The sequence below is a fragment of the Ursus arctos genome, unplaced genomic scaffold (genome assembly GCF_023065955.2).
Source record: "Ursus arctos isolate Adak ecotype North America unplaced genomic scaffold, UrsArc2.0 scaffold_8, whole genome shotgun sequence".
NCBI classification, from domain to species: Eukaryota; Metazoa; Chordata; class Mammalia; order Carnivora; family Ursidae; genus Ursus; species Ursus arctos.
The window spans coordinates 67,358,994-67,379,558 of record NW_026623100.1 but is presented as its reverse complement, the minus strand read 5'-3'; the positions used below and the strand labels follow the sequence as shown (position 1 = coordinate 67,379,558).

At 41.5% G+C, this 20,565-nt stretch overlaps 2 protein-coding genes across 12 annotated transcripts in view; one reads left to right on the top strand and one right to left on the bottom strand.

Annotated features, from left to right (window-relative positions):
* Positions 1-5,292, bottom strand: part of ATAD2B (ATPase family AAA domain containing 2B) — a 148,934-nt gene extending 143,642 nt beyond the window's left edge. For 2 of the 3 annotated variants that reach the window (XM_026519592.4, XM_044390587.3), the window contains exon 1: positions 4,688-5,292. In XM_026519592.4, coding sequence (XP_026375377.1) covers positions 4,688-4,903 — 216 coding nt within the window. In that variant the 5' untranslated portion in view covers positions 4,904-5,292. The remainder of the gene's footprint in view (positions 1-4,687) is intronic. The other variant, XM_057309379.1, reaches the window with a different exon arrangement.
* A 67-nt stretch (positions 5,293-5,359) lies between these two features.
* The window catches only part of UBXN2A (UBX domain protein 2A), a 52,662-nt gene continuing 37,456 nt past the window's right edge, over positions 5,360-20,565 (top strand). The window contains exons 1-5 of one of the 9 annotated variants that reach the window (XM_048222452.2): positions 5,360-5,434; positions 5,559-5,689; positions 6,127-6,250; positions 6,758-6,888; positions 15,074-15,173. The gene's annotated coding sequence lies outside the window, so the exon portion shown is untranslated. The other 8 variants (XM_048222450.2, XM_057309376.1, XM_026519647.4 and 5 more) reach the window with 8 other exon arrangements.

The window sequence follows — 20,565 nt, the reverse complement described above, 5'->3', positions numbered from 1 at the left end:
GTGCCACAATGGGCTCCTTGCTCAGTGGGGAACCTGATTCTGCCTCTGCCTGCCACTCCCCCTACTTGGGCTCTCTCTCTCTCTCTGACAAATAAATAAATAAAATCTTAAAAAAAAAAAAAGGCATTTTATTTATTTGAGAGAGAGAGAGAATGAGCAGGGAGAGGGAGAGGGAGAAGCAGGCTCCCCGCCGAGTAGGGAGCCCAGCGTGGGGTTCGATCCCAGGACACTGGGATCATGACCTGAGCGGAAGGCAGACGCTTACCCAACTGAGCCACCCACCCAGGTGACCCTTTAGATGTCTATCATTTGATGTAAGCCACACACAACATATCTCTCTAAAACTGTCTAGCTTATATTTAAATACAACATTTTATGGATGGTTTTCCCCCCTAACTTTGTATTTTCACAGAAGTTTTTATCCAAAAATCCCGAAATGCCCAAATGCCTTTACTCAGTAAGTCATTTTTCACAAAATCTTCCCACAGTGGATTACAAGTAGTAAACCTATCACCTGTCCAGCTGGTTTTCAAGAGGCTATAGGTTTATCTACAATTAGGTATTCAGGAGACATGCAATCAAGGACCTACCAAGGAATGGTTACCAAGACTACTTCCCAGGGAAAATGATTTAAGGAATTAATTAATATGCATTTGCTTCTACAGGTGTTGTAAGTTTCATCTATGACCTTAAAAACTGCAAGTCTGAATATCTAGACTACAGAAATTGCCAGTAACTGAATTTTTTTAAGTTGCATTTTCATTTGGCTACCACAGATAATCCTATGAACTCTATAGCTGCTTTGGTTCAAAACTGTGACGGGGGACATTGTTTAACCCATTACTCAAGACCTTGATACATATAAGGAAAAACTTGCTCTACTCTGAAGGACTTATGTTTTTCCCTACTCATCTGAGAGTTATATACATTATTACATTTTGCTCTCAGACTTCTTTTCCATGTTTAACTTCAACTTCCGCCTGTATTATGTTGGTAAATGCATGGGTGTTGGAAAAGAATAAAGTACAAGATGATAAAAGAGCATATTAAACAAGGATCAGAGATTTTCTTAATGAAATTAAGGTAAAGCAAGTTTACCTATGAAGTTACTCAAAACACTTTTTTTTAAAAGATTTTATTTATTTATTTGACAGAGAGACAGTGAGAGAGAGAACACAAGCAGGGGGAGTGGGAGAAGGAGAAGCAGGCTTCCCCCCCAGCTGGGAGCCCGATGCGGGACCCCCATCCCAGAATCCTGGGATTGTGACCTGAGCCAAAGGCAGACTCTTAATGACTGAGCCACCCAGGCGCCCGGAAGTTACTCAAAATACTTATTTTAACCCTCTCGACTAAGATGTGGACTCAGAACGTACTATATAACCTTCCCAAAAAGCACAAAAAGCTAGTGATGAAGCCAAAAGCAAACAGGCGTAACATAAGTTAAAGAGCTGAAAAAACTGCTTTCCAATTCTGTGAATATAGTATTAGTTTGCTGAGAGTGACTCTTTGGTGGAGCAACTAAATGCTAATTATTGATCATATTAACTGACCTAAAAGAGGTCAAACTTTATACATACTAAAACAAAAAAGGCCAGTTATCAGGGGGGCGTGGGTGGCACAGCGGCTAAGCGTCTGCCTTCGGCTTTGGCTCAGGGCGTGATCCCGGCGTTATGGGATCGAGCCCCGCATCAGGCTCCTCCGCTATGAGCCTGCTTCGTCCTCTCCCACTCCCCCTGCTTGTGTTCCCTCTCTCGCTGGCTGTCTCTATCTCTGTCAAATAAATAAATAAAATCTTAAAAAAAAAAAAAAAAAAGGCCAGTTATCAGAGTAATTACAACTACCTACCTAAGTCAGCTTGACATTTAAAAAGTGTGACACAGGGCGCCTGGATGGCTCAGTCAGTTAAGTGTCTGCCTTCCACTCAGGTCATGATCCCAGGGTCTAAGATCAAGCCCCACATCAGACTCCCGGCTCGTCGGGAAGCCTGCTTCTCCCTCTCCCTCTGCCTGCCACTTCCCCTGCTTATGCTCACTCTCTCTCTCTCAAATAAATCAATAAAATATTTTTTTAAAAAATAAAATAAAAAATAAAAAGTGTGGGCACGCACAAGAAAATCACTGCAATAACCTACAGAATGTACCATATGTTTATTCCCCAATTCTACACATACTTGGGGAAAAGGCAAAATTATACGCATAGCTCATGGTCCTATGGCTTTTTAAAACAAATGAAATAACTCTAAATACAGTGCATGAAATCTAAAAAACATCCCGAGAGGTTAAGGGGGATGAGGGGGGAAATCAGCATCAAGTATAAAGTGAAGAACATAACAAAAGAAGAAAAAGGAGGACCTCCTCAATTATGTATCTTATAAAAAGGAATACATTTCTTCCTACAAAAATAAGGTTCTCCTAAAGCAACAGCATGAACAACCCCATTTTCCAACAAATAAGTCTTTAAAGACACTAGCAAATGTCTAAAACTCGAAGGACACAGAGGATACCTATTTAAATACATGGGAAAGAGTACTAAATTCTTGTAATTCATAAAATGAACTTGAGAGGAAGACCTTACCAGACTCAAATCAACCCACTTTAGAAATATATACAAAGAAATACACAGAAATTGCTTCATAAAAACATCTGTCCATAAACTTAACAAATTCAGAATTACAACTTATCCTCTTTGAAAGGACCAATCATAGGATTAGTAAATTTCTTAAATTTCTCAGAGAAAGCCATTAGATCATTCTATCATCTACTACAGACAGAAGACAAGTCTTAAAACTGAAAAACAAATATTTTAAAGTAAATCTTCATTAGCCTGTTATTTATGGCCTTTTAAAACATTTTAAAAGGATCCCTGAAACAAAGTTTCATTAGCATCCTTCTAGAAAAAGCTCTAGTATCTTTCATTCCTCCTGCAATTTAAAAGCTACCAAACGTTCATTTCTACATTAGATTATTGATTTCTTGCCTTTTAACATCTCCATAACAGCTGCTTGACAAATTACTTCACCTTATTCCTCAGGGGGTAAGGACAGCATGATATCCATGAATTCAAAAATGGGACCACAAACTGATCAGTGACAGATGAGCTAATTGCTTCAGATGAATTAGACACTGCTCTAATAGACTAGGCATTCATACCATTATACTACAATTAAATGCTTACACTCTAAACATTTTATTTGTACTCAGGCGAAGACAGACCTTTCTTAAATTTACTTCTATTTTAAAATATATGTTAGCTTCAGAAAGTCAACAAGCCTGTACACATTGGGAATAATTTCTACAAAATGCCAGGTTTCAGAATAATTATTCTAAATAGTTTGCACAACTTTAAGATTTTGCTTTCTTATTTAAACCTAAGAGATCTGTTAGCCCCAAAATAGTCTACTAACAAGACAATTTTTTAAAATATTTTCCAGACTTTTAGCAAAATAAAAGCCAAATATATTTTCAAAGATACAATAAATATATTTCAGAATAGTACAGTAAACTATATGATGTATTTGCATCAGTTCACTCTGATTAGTGTCCGAACAGTAGGAAATACAGAGAAAAAGCACAAACCATAATCTTGTAGACCCCATAGAAAATAAAATATTGCTTCCCTCCCACAATAACAAAATGGTGTGAAATCAAAGGAGCATTTTAAATGAATACCAATTTCCAGCCAAATTAACTTAGTAAATTAGCCTCTTGCTAGACAGAAACAATACTCTTTTCTTAATTCATAACCAATCTCGTAACACAAACTTATCAATTCCCTTAGAGCGACAAAACAAGTGCTAGCTCAGAGTTTTATAATAAAATTTCAAGATCTTTCAACCGCTTTTTTAAAAAACTAAATCACCAGCCTTCTTCAAATGTCACGTTTGCAATAGTGTAACGATGGTGTTAATTCACCCTTTATAAACTATCCCCGTAACAAAAATGCAGACATCCAAGAAACCATACAATATGAAGGTAGTGTGTACAATCCAAAACATTCGACATGCCCCTTTTGTGACTTGAAAGCTCTACTAGAAAGCTCTACTAGGTCCCTACTAGAACCTTGGTTAGCTAGCTGGCTGATTCCCCAGCTACAAAATCACGCTTGATCTCTCCTGCCTGGAGAGGCGATAGCGTTGGTTTTGTTTTTAAAGTTGGTGTCAGAGCAGCTACAAACTTTTTTCAGCATCCCTGCCTGGCTGCCAACTGGAGCTCTCCGTTCACTTCCTCACCAACTTGAACCACCCCCAAACAGTTTGAGAGTAAGCTGGAGTTAAGACACCGGCAGGAGCTGACACACTTACAAGAAGCGTTTGACACCGCAGAAAACTTTCGCTTCTCTTCTCCAGCCCTTCCACCCGGGGACTCCGGCCCTCCGCTCTTGCTCCCCTAGAATTCCCCTCTAAGGCAGGGCAAGGACACAGAAAGCAGACCGTTCTAATGTCCCCGAAAAGACCCCCCAGGCCCCTCTCCCCAGACTCCAGTCCTGTTCTTTACACAAAAGAGCCGGACCAGCAAAGCTGTCGCAGCCCTACCTAGCCGGGTGCCATCCTTCACCGCACCCGCAGACCCGGTCTCCAGCCTCCCGAACGGTCTCCACTGGAGGCTTCCTGCCCTAACCCGGCCAGACAAAGCCCCGGCGGCCGGGCCGGCACTCGCAAGCCTCCGGACTCGGGCCGCCGCGCTCTTACCCGGGCCTCTTCCAGAGCGACGCCGGCGCCACCGCTTCCCCCGGCCTTGGCGCCGGGGCAGCTGGCAGCGCGGGTCTTGGAGGAGCGGGTCCGAGAGGAGATGAAATGGCTGCTGCCTCCGGTCGCCCCAGGCTCTGCTCCGGCCCCAGGCCCAGGCCCGGGCCCAGGCGACTTGGACCCGAGAAGACGCAGAGAGCTCTTCCGGGTGTTCACCATGGTCCAGCCAGGAGGACGGGGTCCACACCGCGCCCGCCGCGCCCGGGAGAGCCAAGGAAGGCCGGCCCGCCGGCCGGGCAGTCAGGGCCAGTGGAGCCGGGCCGGGAGAGACGAGCCGACCCGGACTCTGCGGAGCGTAGACGAGGACAGGCGAGAGTAGGGCAGAGGAAGAGAAGTAGGCGTGAGAAGGCAGAAAGCGGGAAGCGGGAGCGATGCTCCAGGCCGACAGCTCAGACCCTCCACCGGCTTCGCCCTCCTCAGCGGGAGCCGAGCGGAGCCGCCATTTCTGCCCCTTTCTCTCTCGTTCTCGCTCTCGAGCTCCGTGCGTCAGGGATCCAGCGCCGCAGGGCCGACGAGACCGCTTCCGGCCGTGGCCGCTGCGGGGCGCTGCAGGGTCGGCAAGCCCGTCTCCTACCCACTGCCCCCTCCTCTCCCTCCGCCCCTCCAGGAGACCCCGCCCAGCGGCGCAGCGTCAGCGCTCGGCGGCTGGGGAAGGGACGCTCTGGGCTGTGTGAGCTCTATGGTTTCCAGGTCTGGCCGGGCGTCTAGGAGGGGGATGGGAGTAACCAGAAGGAATGTGGGGACGGGAGTAACCAGGAGTGTGGGGAAAGGCTAGCGCGCCTGAGTTGGCCCTGGAATTCTCATGCCCAACCAGGTCTGTCGACCCTACCATCTCCACCATCGCTCCAGATGGCCTGGATGGAGCAAGGAACGACCGGCAAAGGCGAGAGATAGACGGTGACACGGGAGGACGAGGGCGCGGTGACCTGAGCTGGAATCCCAGAGGTACTTGAGGCAGGACACCGAACTTGAGTCGCACTTTTCGTGGCTGTAAAAATGAGACTATGGTAAAATAGATCTGTGAGGCTTCTGGCACATGTAAGTTTAGAAAAGAACAAACGCTAGACCCCTGCGTCTGTATGCAAAACAAGAAAGGGTCGTTTTCTATAACCTTCGCCAGGTAGATCTAAGGCGGAGTCACAAAAAATGAATTCTTTCTCCTAAGAGTCTCCTTTATCACTGCCGCCCCCACCCGCGCGAGAATTGAGAATATAAAAAGCTGAACACAAAATACAAAATTTGTGATTTAATTTCAGAGATTAAGACAATATGAAAAGCTCTCCAGTAAAGTAGAAATTATGTTAATTTCACCAAAATTCTCGGTACATTAGCGTTAGAATGTGTATTATTCATTGGGCATAAGTTCTTCCTGTTTGCTGCAGTAAGAAAAATTGAAGGCTCAAGAAAATTCCTGTAAAAATACGCAAGCTGCATCAAAATTAGAGAATTTTGGCCATCCAAGAGCCCAGTCCTTCAACAAAACTTCATCCAGCACTGAGAATGGAGGTAATTTTGGGTAGCTCAGTTAGTTAAGCCTCAGACTCGGTTTCGGTTCAGGTCAGGATCTCACGGGTGGTGGGATTGAGCCCTGCATTGGAAGAGCTTGAGATTTTCCCTCTCCCTCTCCCTCTGCACCCCCCACCCCATTCGCCTGCTAGAGTGCACGCTCTCTCTTCCTAAAATAAATAATAAATCTTGGGGTGCCTGGGTGGCTCAGTCAGTTGAGCATCCCCCAGTTGGAACCCCACCTTGGGCTCCCTGCTCAGCAGGGAGCCTGCTTCTTCCTCTCCCCCCCTGCTCATGCAATCTCTCTCTCCCTCAAGTAAATAAAATTTTTTAAAGTAAAATAAAATCTTTTTAAAAAAAGAAAGAAAAAGACAAGGCAAAGCCCAGAACCTGTTCAAGTTATGGCATCTAATGTAATCACCTTGCAAAATCCTGGTACAAAGGATACACCTAAGTATAGAATGAATTAGAAATAAACCTGCTAACCTTCCCATCATTCATCCTCAGGAAACTTCAAGGAAAACTGCCTTTCCCAACATCTACGCTAAGAATGAAGACGAAAAAAAACATACCCCTTGAGAATTCAGAACAACAAAGTGGTCCTCAGATTTACAGCCTAAATTCACCAAATCTCTTAGGTATGAAGAACCTTGGGACAGTACCTTATGTTACATAGGCTTAAGTCAAAAGGGATTCTTAGCACAAAGGAAAAGTAAACATAAATTATCTCCAAAAGAATGCACTTTCAACAGGGGATGCAAAAAAATTAAGCCTCATAAATATGACTCCATTAAAAAAAATCACAAAACATTTTTAAAAAATTATGAAAAACAGCCCACAGAAAAGAAGAGACTAATAGAATGAGGCCTGCAGATTGATATTCAGATATGTAATATAAAGATGAGAAAATAATGAGCAAAAATGATGGAGAATTTTAAAAGAATCAGAAGTTAAAAAGTAAAAGGAGTTCTTAAACTTAACACCAAAAGGGCAACCTATAAAAGGAAAGAAACAATAAATTACGCCTCATCAAAATCTAAAACTTAGTTCCGTGGGGGCACCGGGCTGGCTCAGTGAGCAGAACATGCAACTCTTGATGTCATGGTTGTATGTTCAAGCCCCACGTTGAGTGTAGAGATTACTTAAAAATAAAATATTTTGGGACACCTCAGTGGCTCAGATGGTTAAGCATCTGCACTCACCAAAAATACAAAGAGGGCACCTGTTTTGCTTGATACGTAGAGCATGTGACTCTTGATCTCCGAGTTGTGAGTTCAAGCCCCATGCTGGGCACAGAGCTTACTAAAATAATAATAATAATGATAATGATATAAAAAGAATTCTCAAAATTCAATAATAAAAAATTTCAATTAGAAAATGGGAAAAAGACCAGAAGATATATTTCATCTAAGAGGACATGAATCAAGAAAATAAGCTTATGAAAACATTTTAATGTCAGTAGTAGGGAAATACAGATTAAGACCACGATGAATTATCAGTACATACCTGTTAAAACAACTGAAATAAAAAACAGTGACAGTACCAAATGCTGGTGATGAGGCAGAAAAACTGGATATTTCATACATTGTTAGTAAGAATGCAAAATGGTACAGCCAGTCCCAATCTGAAAACCAGTTTGGCAGTTTTCTTAAAAATCTAAACACAATACAATGCAGCAATTGCAATCCTAAGTATTTCAAAGAAATGAAAACTATATCCATACAAAAACCTGTAGACCATAGTTTTGTTTTGTTCTGTTGGTTTCTTTTTAAGCCCACCCCCCCAGCCTTAGACCATAATTTATTGCAGCTTTACTTACAATAGCCAAAAACATGGGGGAGGGGAATCTCCATCATAGAGGAATAGTTAAACTGTGGCACATCAACAACATGGAATACTACTCAGCAATAAAGGGGAATTAATTAGTGATATATGCAAAAACTTACATGTATTTCAAAGATACTACACAGAAGCAGAAGGAAGGATTTAATATATATTAAAGCATAAAACAATAAAATAGGAAATAATATAGAAATTCAATTAAATCAAAAGTTGATTTCTGTAAAAAGAAAAAAAGATAAGCCCCTAGCCAGACCCATCAAGGGGGAGATGGGCAAGGAGGAAAATCAAATTATAAATTTCAGGAGTGAGAGTGTAAGCATCACTCAAGATCTTACAGACTTGGAGTCAGCAGAATTCTGTTTATAAATATTTTTATCTTGCTCACACATATACACAAACAGACCATAGAGTAGATTTTGCCCATGGGCTGCTATTGCCAGCCTTTGCTATAGACATTAAAGAGACAAGAAATATAATGAACAACTTTATGCCAAGAAGTTCCAAAATACTTATGAAGTAGACAAATTCCTTGAATTGAAATTACTAAAGCTCACTCAAAAAAAAAAAAAAAAAAAAAAAGATAACCTGAATACCCCTATTATTGGTTAAATAAATTAAATGTGTAATTAAATACTTTCCCACAAATAATACACCAGTCCCAGATAACATCCCTGGTGAAGTCTATCCTATATTTAAAGAAAAACAATACCAATTTTACACCAATTCCTTTAGAATATAGAGGAGGAAACATTTCTCAACTCATTCATAAGTCCGCATTACCCTGATATTGAAACTAATAACATAAAGAAAACACAAACAGCTATTTCTTTTACATAGAAGAACACAAATGTTTGTAACAAAACATTAACAACAATAAATCAAATCCATGAATACATAAAAAGAATGATAAATCATGACTAAGTGAGATTTATCCCAAGAATACAAAATTGGTTAAACATTTGAAAGTAAAATCAATGTAATTCGCAATATCAGTATAATAAGGAGAAAGGAGAAATAAAAGAGAAAATCCATATGGTTGTCTTAGATTCAGAACAAGCATTTGACAGTTCCAAAGTAGGACTAGTAGGTAACTTCCTCAACCTGATAAAGAACATCTAAAAAGTCCTATAGCTAACACAGTAACAAATGGTGAAAGGTTGGGGTGCCTGGGTGGCTCAGTCAGTTGAGCATCTGCTCTCGTCTCAGGTCATGATCCCAGGGTCCTGGGATCCAGTCCTGTGTTGGGCTCCCTGCTCAATGGGGCCTCTGCTTCTCCCTCTCCCTCTGCTCCCCACCCCCTTGCTTGCTCTCTCCCCATCTCTCTCTCTCTCAAATAAAATCTTAAAAAAAGAAAAATGCTGAAAGGTGATGGCTTTTCTCTAAATTTCAGGAACATGGCAAGAATGTCTGTTCTAATCATTTCTATTCAACATTGTACTAGGAGTCCTAGACAAAGCAATAGTAAAGAAAAATAAATAAAAGGTATATAGGTTTTTTTTTTGAAGATTTTTATTTTTAAGTAATCCCTACACTCAATCCCAAGATCAAAAGTTACACACTCCACCAACTGAGCCAGCCAGGCACCCCAAAGATATACATACAGTTTAGAAAGGAAGAAGCAACTGTCTTTATGGATAAACATGATAATCTCATAGGAAATCTTTAAAAATCTAAAAAACAACAAAAAGCCCTGGTAGGACTAATAGGTGAATTTAGCAAAGTCATAGCATATCAATTTATAAAAATTATTTTTTTTTTTAAGATTTTATTTGTTTGACAGAGAGAGACAGCAAAAGAGGGAACACAAACAAGGGGAGTGGGAGAGGGAGAAGCAGGCCTCCTGCCAAACAGGGAGCCCGATGTGGGGCTTGATCCCAGGGCCCTGGGATCATGACCTGAGCTGAAGGCAGAAGCTTAATGGCTGAGCCACTCAGGCGCCCCAATATAAAAATTATTTCTATATACTTAAAACAAGCAATTGAACATAGTTGAAATATCGATGATAAATTTAACAAAATATATGGAAAATCTAGGAACAACTAGGTGTTTCAGCCGGTTAAGCTTCTGTGTTTGGCTCAGGTCATGATCTCAGGGTCCTGGGATCAAGTCCTGCATCAGGGTCCTTGCTCAGCAGGTAGCCCGCTTCCCCCTCTGCCTGCCACTCTCACTCTCTCTCTCTTTCCCTCTGACAAGTAAATAAATATTTTTAAAAATATGGAAAATCTATATACTGAAAACTAAAAAGTATTGCTGAGGAAAAACTAAACAAGTAGAGAGGTTTACCAGATACTTCATATTGCTGGATGAAAATTATCCCCAAATTAATCAATAGATTCAAGTCAATTCCAGTAAAAATCCCAGCAGACATTTTAGAAATTAAGAAACTGAATCTAAAATTTATATGGAGATGCAAAGAACCTAGAGTCACCTAAACAATCAGGAACAGTACAAAAGTGGAGAACTACATTACCTCATTTTAAGTCTTCCTATTTTTTTTTAAGATTTTATTTATTTATTTGACATAGAGACAGCCAGCGAGAGAGGAAACACAAGCAGGGGGAGTGGGAGAGGAAGCATCAGGCTTCCCAGCAGAGCAGGGAACCTATGCAGGGCTCAATCCCAGGACTCTGGGATCATGCCCTGAGCCGAAGGCAGATGCTTAATGACTGAGCCACCCAGGCGCCCCATAAGTCTTCCTATTAAGTTATAATAATCAGGGCAGTGTAAATATATAGTAATACAGCTCGATGGAAATGAATAGAAAGTCCAGAAAGAGACTCACACATATGGTCAATTGATTTTTGTCAAGATGCCAAGGTGATTAACAGGAAAGGATACTTTTCAATAAATGATGCTAGAATATATTCCTATGCAAAAAAAATAAATCTTTACCATTACTTCATATTAATTATAAAGATTAATTTCAGATTGATTATAGACTTAAACGCAAGGATAAAACTATATATTTTTTTAGAATAAAGCCTAAAAGATAATCTTTGTGACTATGGGGTAGGCAAAGATTTCTTACAACAGACACAAAAACATAAACTATAGAAGCTGATAAATTGGGTTCTTTGAAAGACACTTTTAAGACACCTTTTTACAAGGCAAGTCACAGGCTGGGAGAAAGTAAAAATAAAAACAAAGAATGATACAGGATATAAAAAGTTAACAGAAAGGATAAGCAATGACAAAATTAGGTTTGGTTTTGTTTGTTTTTTTAATTTACTTTTTTTAAAAGATTGATTTATTTAGGGGCATCTGGGTGGCTCAGTTGGTAGAGCATATGCCATCAGCTCAGGTCATCATCCCAGGGCCCTGGGATTGAACCCCACATCGGCTCCCTGCTCAGCAGAGAACCTGCTTCTGTCTCTCCCTCAGCCACTCTGCTCCCCCTTCTTGTGCTCTCTCTCTAAAATAAATAAATAAAATATTTTAAAAAGAAGAAGAACATTGATTTATTTGAGAGAAAGAGAGCATGCATGAGTGGTGGGAGGGAGAGAATCTCAAGCAGACTCCCTGCTGAGCACAGAGCCTGATGCAGGGCTTGATCTTATAACCCTGGGGTTGTGACCTCAGCTGAAATCAAGTCAGAAGCTCAATTCACGGAGCTGTTCAGGTGCCCCTAATTTTACTTCTGAGGGATCTCAGATGAGATACTACAACTCTGTTAAGGAGGTCCTCAGGGAAGAGATGATTCTGATCCACTAGGCATAGGGTGAGTTCCAAGAGGCTGTATTTTTTAAGAAGCATGACACTTTGAATAAACACTGAATCATGGGACAAAATCAGAATTGGTGACATTAGAATTCTGTGCTATCTAATGTGATAACTACCAGTCACATATGGCTATTTAAATTTAAATTAAAAAACTACAAATCCAGTCCTTCAGATATACTACCTATATTTAAAGTATTCAGTAGCAAAGTGTTGCTAGCAGTTAATGTATCAGACAGTGCAGAAACAATTCCCTCATCTCAAAAAGTTTTATTGGGCAGCTCCAGCCTAGATATTCATCTTGAGGTAGGGGAAATGCTCAAAGATGATGACTGTATTTGTAACCTGAACTGGATGTTTGGAAGGGATACCAACTGGAAAAGAGGATGTAGGATCAGGAGCAGACTCCTGAGGGTCACCTATCATCTTTCTATGTCAATTGAAGAAGCATTTACGGAGGTGCCTGGGTGGCTCAGTTTGTTGAGCATCTGCCTTCAGCTCAGGTCATGATCCCTGCTCAGCAGGGAGTATGCTACTCCCTTTCCATCTGCCTGTCTCTCTGCTTGTGCTCTCTCTCTCTCTCCATCAAATAAATAAATAAAATCTTAAAAAAAAAAAAAAAGCATTTACTGTCCCCTAGTATATACCTGTATAATAGCTACTGTATAAAGTGCTCTAGATAATATCTAACAAATATATGACTCAGTTTGCACCCTTAAGGAGCTTATAGTGGCTTATAACAAAAAAGCCAACAGATTCGATCCTGGGTTTTGGCACCCAAAAACAAACAAAAAACTAACAGAGAAAAGAATTAGATAAAGAGCAAATGAAACCCAAAACCCAGTAGAAGGAAGGAAATAATAAAGATTCAAGCGGAAATTTAAAAAATAAAGAATAGAAAAACAATGGAGATAAACAATACATTGAAAATTGGTTCTTTCAAAAGAGTAACAAAAATGACAAAAGTTTAGCTAGACTGACCAAGAAAAAAAGGGGAAAAAAACACCAATTATTAAAATCATAAACGAAAGTAGGGATATTATTACAACCATTTAGAAAGAAAAATCACAAGAAAATACTATGAACAATTGTATAACAACAAATTAGTTAATCTTGATGAAATGGACAAATTTCTAGAAACACACAAATAACCAAAACTGACTCAAGAAGAAAGAGAAAATCTGAACAGACCTACAATAAGAGATTGAATCAGTCATCAAAAACCTCCTGACAAAGAAAAGCTCAGAACTAGATGACTTCCCAGGTTCTACCAAACACTGAATTGATGCCAATCCTTCTGAAAATATTCTGAAAAATAAAAGAGGAGGAAATACTTCCTAACTCATTCTATGAAATCAGCATTATATTGATACCAAAGCTAGACAAAGATATCACAGTAAACTACAGAGCACAATCCCTTATGAATATAGATGCAAAAATCTTTAACAAATTACTAGCAAACCAAATCCAGCAGCATGTCAGAAGAATTCTATACCATAACTGAGTGGTATTTATCCCAAGACCATTAAATGGGGAAAGGACTGATAGTCTTTCCAAAAAATGGTTCTGAGAAAACTATATAACCATCCAAAAGAATGACATTGGACCCTTATTTTACACCATGCACAAAAATTAATTCAAAATGCATCAAACACTTAATGTAAGAGCTAAAATTATAACATGCTTAGGAAAAAACAGGAAAATCTTCATGACATTGGATTTGGGCAATGGTTTCTTGGATATGATTCCAAAAGCATAGGGGAAAAAAGGAAAAATAAATTGAACCTCAAAACTTTTGTGTATCAAATTGGGACACTACCACCAGAATGAAAGAACCACCCACAGAATAGGAGAAAATATTTGCAAAACACATCTCTGATAAGGAATTAATATCCAGAAGACACTACAAGAAACAAAAAAACCCCCACAAAACTACAACTCAATTACAAAAAACAATCCTATTTAAAAATGGGCAAAGACTGGGGCACTGGCTCAGCTGACAGAGAATGGGAATCTTGATCTCAGGGTCATGAGTTTGAGGCCCAGGTTGGGCATAAAATTTACATACATACATACGTACGTACATACATACATACATACATACAAATGGGCAAAGGACTTGATTAGACATTTCTCCAAAGACATAAAAACGGTCGATAAACACCTGAAAAAAGGGCACCTGGGTGGTTGTCAGTTAAGAGTCTGCCTTCTGCTTGGGTCATGATCCCAGGATCTTGGGATCTAGCCCCTCTGCTGGCTCCCTGCTCAGTGGGAAGTCTGCCTCTCCCTCCCCCTCTGCCCCTCCCTCGCTGCTCGTGCTCTCTCTTCCTCTCTCAAATAAACAAAATTTAAAAAAAAATCAGCTCGTGAAAACATGCTCAACATCACTAGTCACTAGGGAAATAAAAATCAAACCCACAATAAATACCACCACTTCACTCCCATTAGGATGGCTTTTTTTTTTTTTCAAGATTTTATTTAAAAGAGAGAGAGTGCGTGCGAGCCCGATGTGGGACTCAATCCAGGGACTCTGGGATCTTGACCTGAGCTGAAGGCAGATGCTTAACTAACTGAGCCACCCAGGCACCCCAAGGATGGCTATTATAAATACACCAAAACAATGGAAAGAAGTGCTGTCAAGGGTTTGGAGAAACCTGATTGCTTCCACACTGCTGAAGGGAATATTACCATGCTGTACTTGTGGAAATCAGTTTGGCAGTTCCTCAAACGGTTAAACATACGCCATGTGATACAGCAATTCTGCATCTAGATATATACAAAATAATTGAAAGCAAGAGACTTAATCAGATACTTGTATACAGATGTTCACAGCTCCATTGTTCACAACAGCCAGAAGGTGGAAACAATCTAAATGTCCATCAGCAGGTGAACGGATAAACAAAGGGTGGTATATACAACAACGGAATATTTTTCAGCATACAAAAGAATAAATTCTGATACCTGCTATAACACGGAATATTTTTCAGCATACAAAAGAATAAATTCTGATACCTGCTATAACACGGATGAGCCTTGGAAACATAATGCTAAGTGAAGTAAGGGCAGACACAAAAGGACAAATATTGTATGATTCTACTTATATGAGGTACCTAGACTAGCGCAGCTTCATGAGATAGGAAGAGGGAAAAGGACTATTTCAAAGGGGTGTGGAGGGTGAAGGGTGACTATTCCTCTAGGGGAACTCTGACCAGGAGATCTGCAACTATCTCCAAGGTCAGGCAAAAAGGGGCTTTTCCTTCACAGGGAGAAGTGAACAAAGACTGGAAAGAACTGGGTGTACGCAAGCAGCAGGAACAGGTGGAGGTGGCAGTGATCACACAGTACAAAGGTATTCTGCAAGGAGGTGAGCCGATTTTCAGGGGTGGTGGATAAGAAAGGGTTACAGACCGGCTCAGGCTGAGAGTAGGTCAAAGTTTAGGGGCCTGGTGGAAGGAGAGCAGCTTAACTAAAGTTTGGTCAAGTCAGGGTAACACGTATTTCGTCCAGATTGGTCAGTTGGTGCAATCGGTTCACCTTACCATTTACCAGGCAAAAACGAAGGGAATTTGGACGGTCTGTGTCTGATCTGTAGTAGGAAAAAACAAGGGGGAACGCGTGAGTTACACGGGGAAGGGTGGTTCCTAGCAGTAAACCCTTTCAGGAGCACAAAAGGGTGAGGGGATTTCTTTAACCGTCCCTTTCCAGAATTACGGGGCTCGGGTTAAGTGCAACGTTGTAACAATGCAGGGAAATCTCTCCGCGGACTCAATCAGAGGCTGCGGAGGTACAGAAGTAGGGTAGACGCTGGGCTCTGCGTTGAGCCCACACCTCGCTCCCAGCATTTTCGGCACGGGGTGAGAAGGAAGCCAGCAGCAGCGCCCGCGGCGGACAGGAGGCGGCCGCCATTAGCGCGCGTCAGCGGAGGCCTGAGGCGGTGGCGGCCGGCCCCGCCCCCGCCCCCCCGCGCGCGCTCTCGGGTCTGCGCGGAGCCTGCTGGGCGCGCCCTCGGCGCCCGGCGGCGGAGACCCACGGAGGCGGGCCGGGTCGCAGCGGCGCGGCCCGCGAACCTCAGCGGGTCTGGGGGTGGCGGCGCTCCCCGTCTGAGGGGCTCCAGCCCGGCAGCGGCGGTGGCAGCCGCGGCCCCTGAGCGAACCGAGGACCAGGCCGCGAGGCGACAACACGGTGCAGCCCCCGCCTGCGGCCGCGCCGGAGGTGAGTACGCTGGGGCGGACCGCGCCGCCTTCGGTGGGGTGAGGGGCTGGGACGTCCACTCGCCGCCGGGCGTGGGCGGGCGTTTCCCGGGCGGGGCGCTGGGCTGGGGTGGTCGTTGGGTCGGGCGGAGCCGCAGCGATCCAGGCGGTCTTGGTGAGCCCGGGGTCTGGGCGGTTTCGGCGACGCGCCAGACTCGCGGCCAGTTCAGGTGAGCCGAGCCTCGGGCCTGCCGCCTGCGCTTGCTTCCTGCGTGGCGAGCTCTGTGCCAGCTCCGCGGAGGGCTTCCGTTCTGGGGGCGCTCGGAAACTTCGAGTCAGGCGCACTTAAAATGCCCCCGCCCCATTTCCAAAGGCGTGCGCTGCAAGAGCACGGTGCAGAAATAACAGGCACGTTTGTTTGGGGTGGCCATTTCTCAGGTAGCTTCACCACCAGTCCCCCACGACAGTCTTTTTGTAGGTTTCGAGTTTGCTGTTTTCCATGTTTAATATTTTGTGTGTGCGTCTTTTTACTCGCAGTTTCTTGTTAGCAGTAAGGAACGGTAAGGTCCAACATCGGTTCCTTCGTACATCATTGGAGATGATGGAAAATAAAGATAGGAAACTGACAGTCTTCATTGATGTCAGTGTGGAACTGTAAAGCATGACATTGTGTGAACGACGTGAAAATCGGCCTCCGTATTTCAAAGTCATGGCTCAGTTGTGTTTTGGGAGTGTTACACGTTTTTAAATTACAGTTTAGTTTTTAATGAGGAAAAGTTAAAAGTTGATGTTATGTCTTCTGTGTAAATATGCTGAAAGGCGTATTGATTTTAAAGGCAGTTAAATTCACTGAATATTGAGCATCTATTCGTGCTAGGCACTGATGGCATCCAAAAACCAGTAAGAATGGGGTGCACTATGGAGAGAGTGATTAAGCACACAAGGTAGTAATGATACAAGGCGGAAGACAGTATTAACAGAAACTCCTATCGAGTACTGACTCTTAGCCCTGCACTGTGGTAATACTTTACATGCATACTTTACTTGATACCTAATGTTAATTACTAACTTATTCAAAATTTTTTTAGTACCTACTGTCTGGTGAGTGCCCACGATACTATGGTAACCCTTATAGATTTTTTTTTTTTTTTGACCCCTCTAGATTTTGCCTTTAAGGACTTCACATTGTTATTGGTTAAACAACCAATCACACAAGTCTCATCAGTTGACCCTTGAACAATGGTGCGAGTGTTAGGGGTGCCAACCCCCACGCGGTGGAAAATCTGTGTATGAATTCTGATTCCCCAAAAACTCAACTACTTATAACCTACTGTTGACTGAAAGCCTTGAAATCAATTCATATTTTGTATGTTATATGTATTATGGTGTGTGCTTACAATAAATAAGCTAGAAGAAAGAAGATGTTATGAAGAAATCATAATAAGGAAGAAAATATTTGTAATATATAGTACATTTATAATATACTATACTTATATATAGTACATTTCTATTTATTTATATGTAATACATTTATATGTACTATACTTACAGAAATACCTGTATTTATAGAAAAAAGTCTTCATATAAGTGTACTTGCGCAGTTCAAACCTGTATTGTTCAAGGCTCAACTGTAAATGTCAGTAAATATAGATAGAAGTTTAAATATTATAACAAGGGGATGACCAGCTTGGAAAGTCAGTTAAAGTTTTCTTAGGAAAGTAATCTTCCCACTAAGATGTTATGGGTCAATAGGAATTAGTTAAAGGTGACCTGCCCCAAAGGAGGGTCCAGGCAAAGGAAATAGGTTCCCCAGAGGGAGATTAGGGAAATTTACAGAACTGAAAGTTCAGAGCAGTTGTATTTAGTGTAGAATGCAAAAGAGGGCAAGAGAGATGATGCCAGGTCTTTTAAGCAACGTTAACAATTTGGGACTGGCTTTTTATTCTGTACCTTAAAGCTTTACAGTGAAATTTTCAAAATACTCAAATGCGGTAACAGTGCTATGAACTTCTCTGTAATATTACCCAGAGTATTTGGACCTTATTTGAAGAGCGGCGGGAGGGGCACCTGGGTGGTTCAGTCGTTAGGCGTCTGCTTTCGGCTCAGGGTGTGATCCCAGAGTCCTGGATCAAGCCCCACATAGGCTCCTCTGCTGGGAGCCTGCTTCTTCCTCTCCCACTCCTCCTGCTTGTGTTCCCTCTCTCGCTGGCTGTCCCTATCTCTATCAAATAAATAAATAAAATCTTTAAAAAAAAAAATGAAGAGCAGTGGGAAGTCATTGAAAGGTTTTAAGCAGGGAAGTTTCAGTCAAATTTGTATCTTTTTTTTTTTAAGATTTTATTTATTTATTTGACAGCATGAGCAGACAAAGGGGCAGAGGAAAAGGGAGAAGCAGGATCCACGCTGAGCAGGGAGCCCTCAAATTTGTATCTTATTTTTTAAAATTTTTTTTAAAATTTATTTATTTGGCAGAGATAGACAGCCAGCGAGAGAGGAAACACAGCAGGGGAGTGGGAGAGGAAGAAGCAGGCTCCCAGCGGAGGAGCCCGATGTGGGGCTCGATCGGAACGCCGGGGTCACCCCCTGAGCTAAAGGCAGACGCCTAAGGACTGCGCCACCCAGGCATCCCTCAAAAAGGTCACCTTGGGGGCATCTGGCTGGTCCAGTGGTAGAGCATGAGACTCGATCTCAGGGTTCTGAGTTGGGGGGTAGAGTTTGTTTGTTTGTTTGTTTATTTAAAAAGGTCATCCTGTTGGGTAGAGTTTGTTTGTTTGTTTGTTTATTTAAAAAGGCCATCCTGACTCCTGTGTAGAAACTCCACTGAGTGAGGACAAGAATGGAGTGAGGAAACCACCAAGAGGTGATATTTGGTCCTAGAGTTGTGGCTGTGAAGATAGAGCACGTTCTGAGGGTAGATATTCATCTCTCCTCACCCTGCTAATAATTTTATATTTACATCTTTCAGAGAAATTGTGGAAAGTTTTCTAAAGGATATTGTATTTGAGCTGGGTTTTGCAAGGTAGATAACACTTAAGTGTGGAACCCTGGAATGGAAATGCCTTAGTGACCTTGACAACCTCTGCTCAAGTGCCCCTTTCCCCCTAGGATTTTCTTTTTTAAAGATTTTATTTATTTGTTTGACCGAGAGAGACAGCCAGCGAAAGAGGGAACACAAGCAGGGGGAGTGGGAGAGGAAGCAGCAGGCTCCCAGTAGGGAACCCAACGACATGGGGTGTGATGGATCTCGCTGTGAGCGAAGGCAGGACTGAGCCACCCAGGCGCCCCTGCCCCTAGGATTTTCTCATTGAAATTATCACTTTGGTCCTTAGGGGTATTTAACTTCCTCATTAACAGTTTATCTAAAAGACAAAAAATATCTTCAGTTACTCTGCAACTAAGATGAGCTGAAACTTTCCAAAATTTTTCATTTTTTTATTATTTAACAGTAAACTAGAATTCATTAAATATACAAACTGTCTTTTGAAGTGTTTGATTTTGGTGCTACCATAGTTTGTTCATGGAGGATTGGTGGCCTACTCCCATTCCATAGAATATCTAAGTGAAAAGGGCTCCACATGGAAATGTGATCCATCGGTTCCTTGCGCTGTGTTTAATGCCAGAAATGGTGTTATCTCTAAGGAGAAACGTCAGCTTCTACACAAAGATAGCATACCCATGGTTTATTTTGATACAAAACCTAAATCTTGGGGGAAAAAAATGCAGCCTGTCATGTGTGTTTACAAAAATAAGTACAATTGGTAATGTGCAGATTTTTTCTATTTGAATTCTAATGTATACATCAAAAAAACTGCTTTTCTTAGTAGTCTGAATCTATTTTTGACTGGATTTTCCTTTCAGTGGATATGTTCCAGAAAGCTCAATCTCTCTCTCCTGACTGATTTTATCACTGCAATTGTTGGGAGTAAGTGGGATAATAATTGGGAAGGTGTCTGGTAAACTGTGATACACAATACTAATATAAGATGGTAGTGGTACTAATTGGAAGTAAACTGAAGCGAAATGAGGGAAATTCTATTCATCTGTCCCTTCTAATTCTGAGCTTCATGATGGTAACTTAGACATTTGTCAGATGGCTTTTTTTTATTCTCTGTAGTACAGTGCATGACTTAGGTTCATTTGTGTCACATGACTGTGATGATTATAGAAGTTCACTCAGCTGATATAAATTGATTTTACATGGTTTATTACATATTACTAATTTATAATAAGAAATACCTAAAATAATGATGACTCTTTTTTTAATAATGACTTTATGTCCATCTTAGATTCAGTTTTTACTTCATGATTCTATACCATGTTTGCTATTAGTAATGCAGTATATTTTTCCTTGTTAGTCTGTAAACTCCTAAGAGACTGTGTCTGTCACGTTAACCCTTCTTTCGTTAATTCTAAACCAGTGCCTTGCACATGGTGGTGGGAGTTTCAGTAAATATGTAAACATTTTTAAAAGTTAAGTTAGTGAAATCAAAACTAAAAGTTCAAAGTAGGTCAGAGAAAGACAATTACATGATCTCACTCGTGGAATTTAAGAAACAAAACAGTATC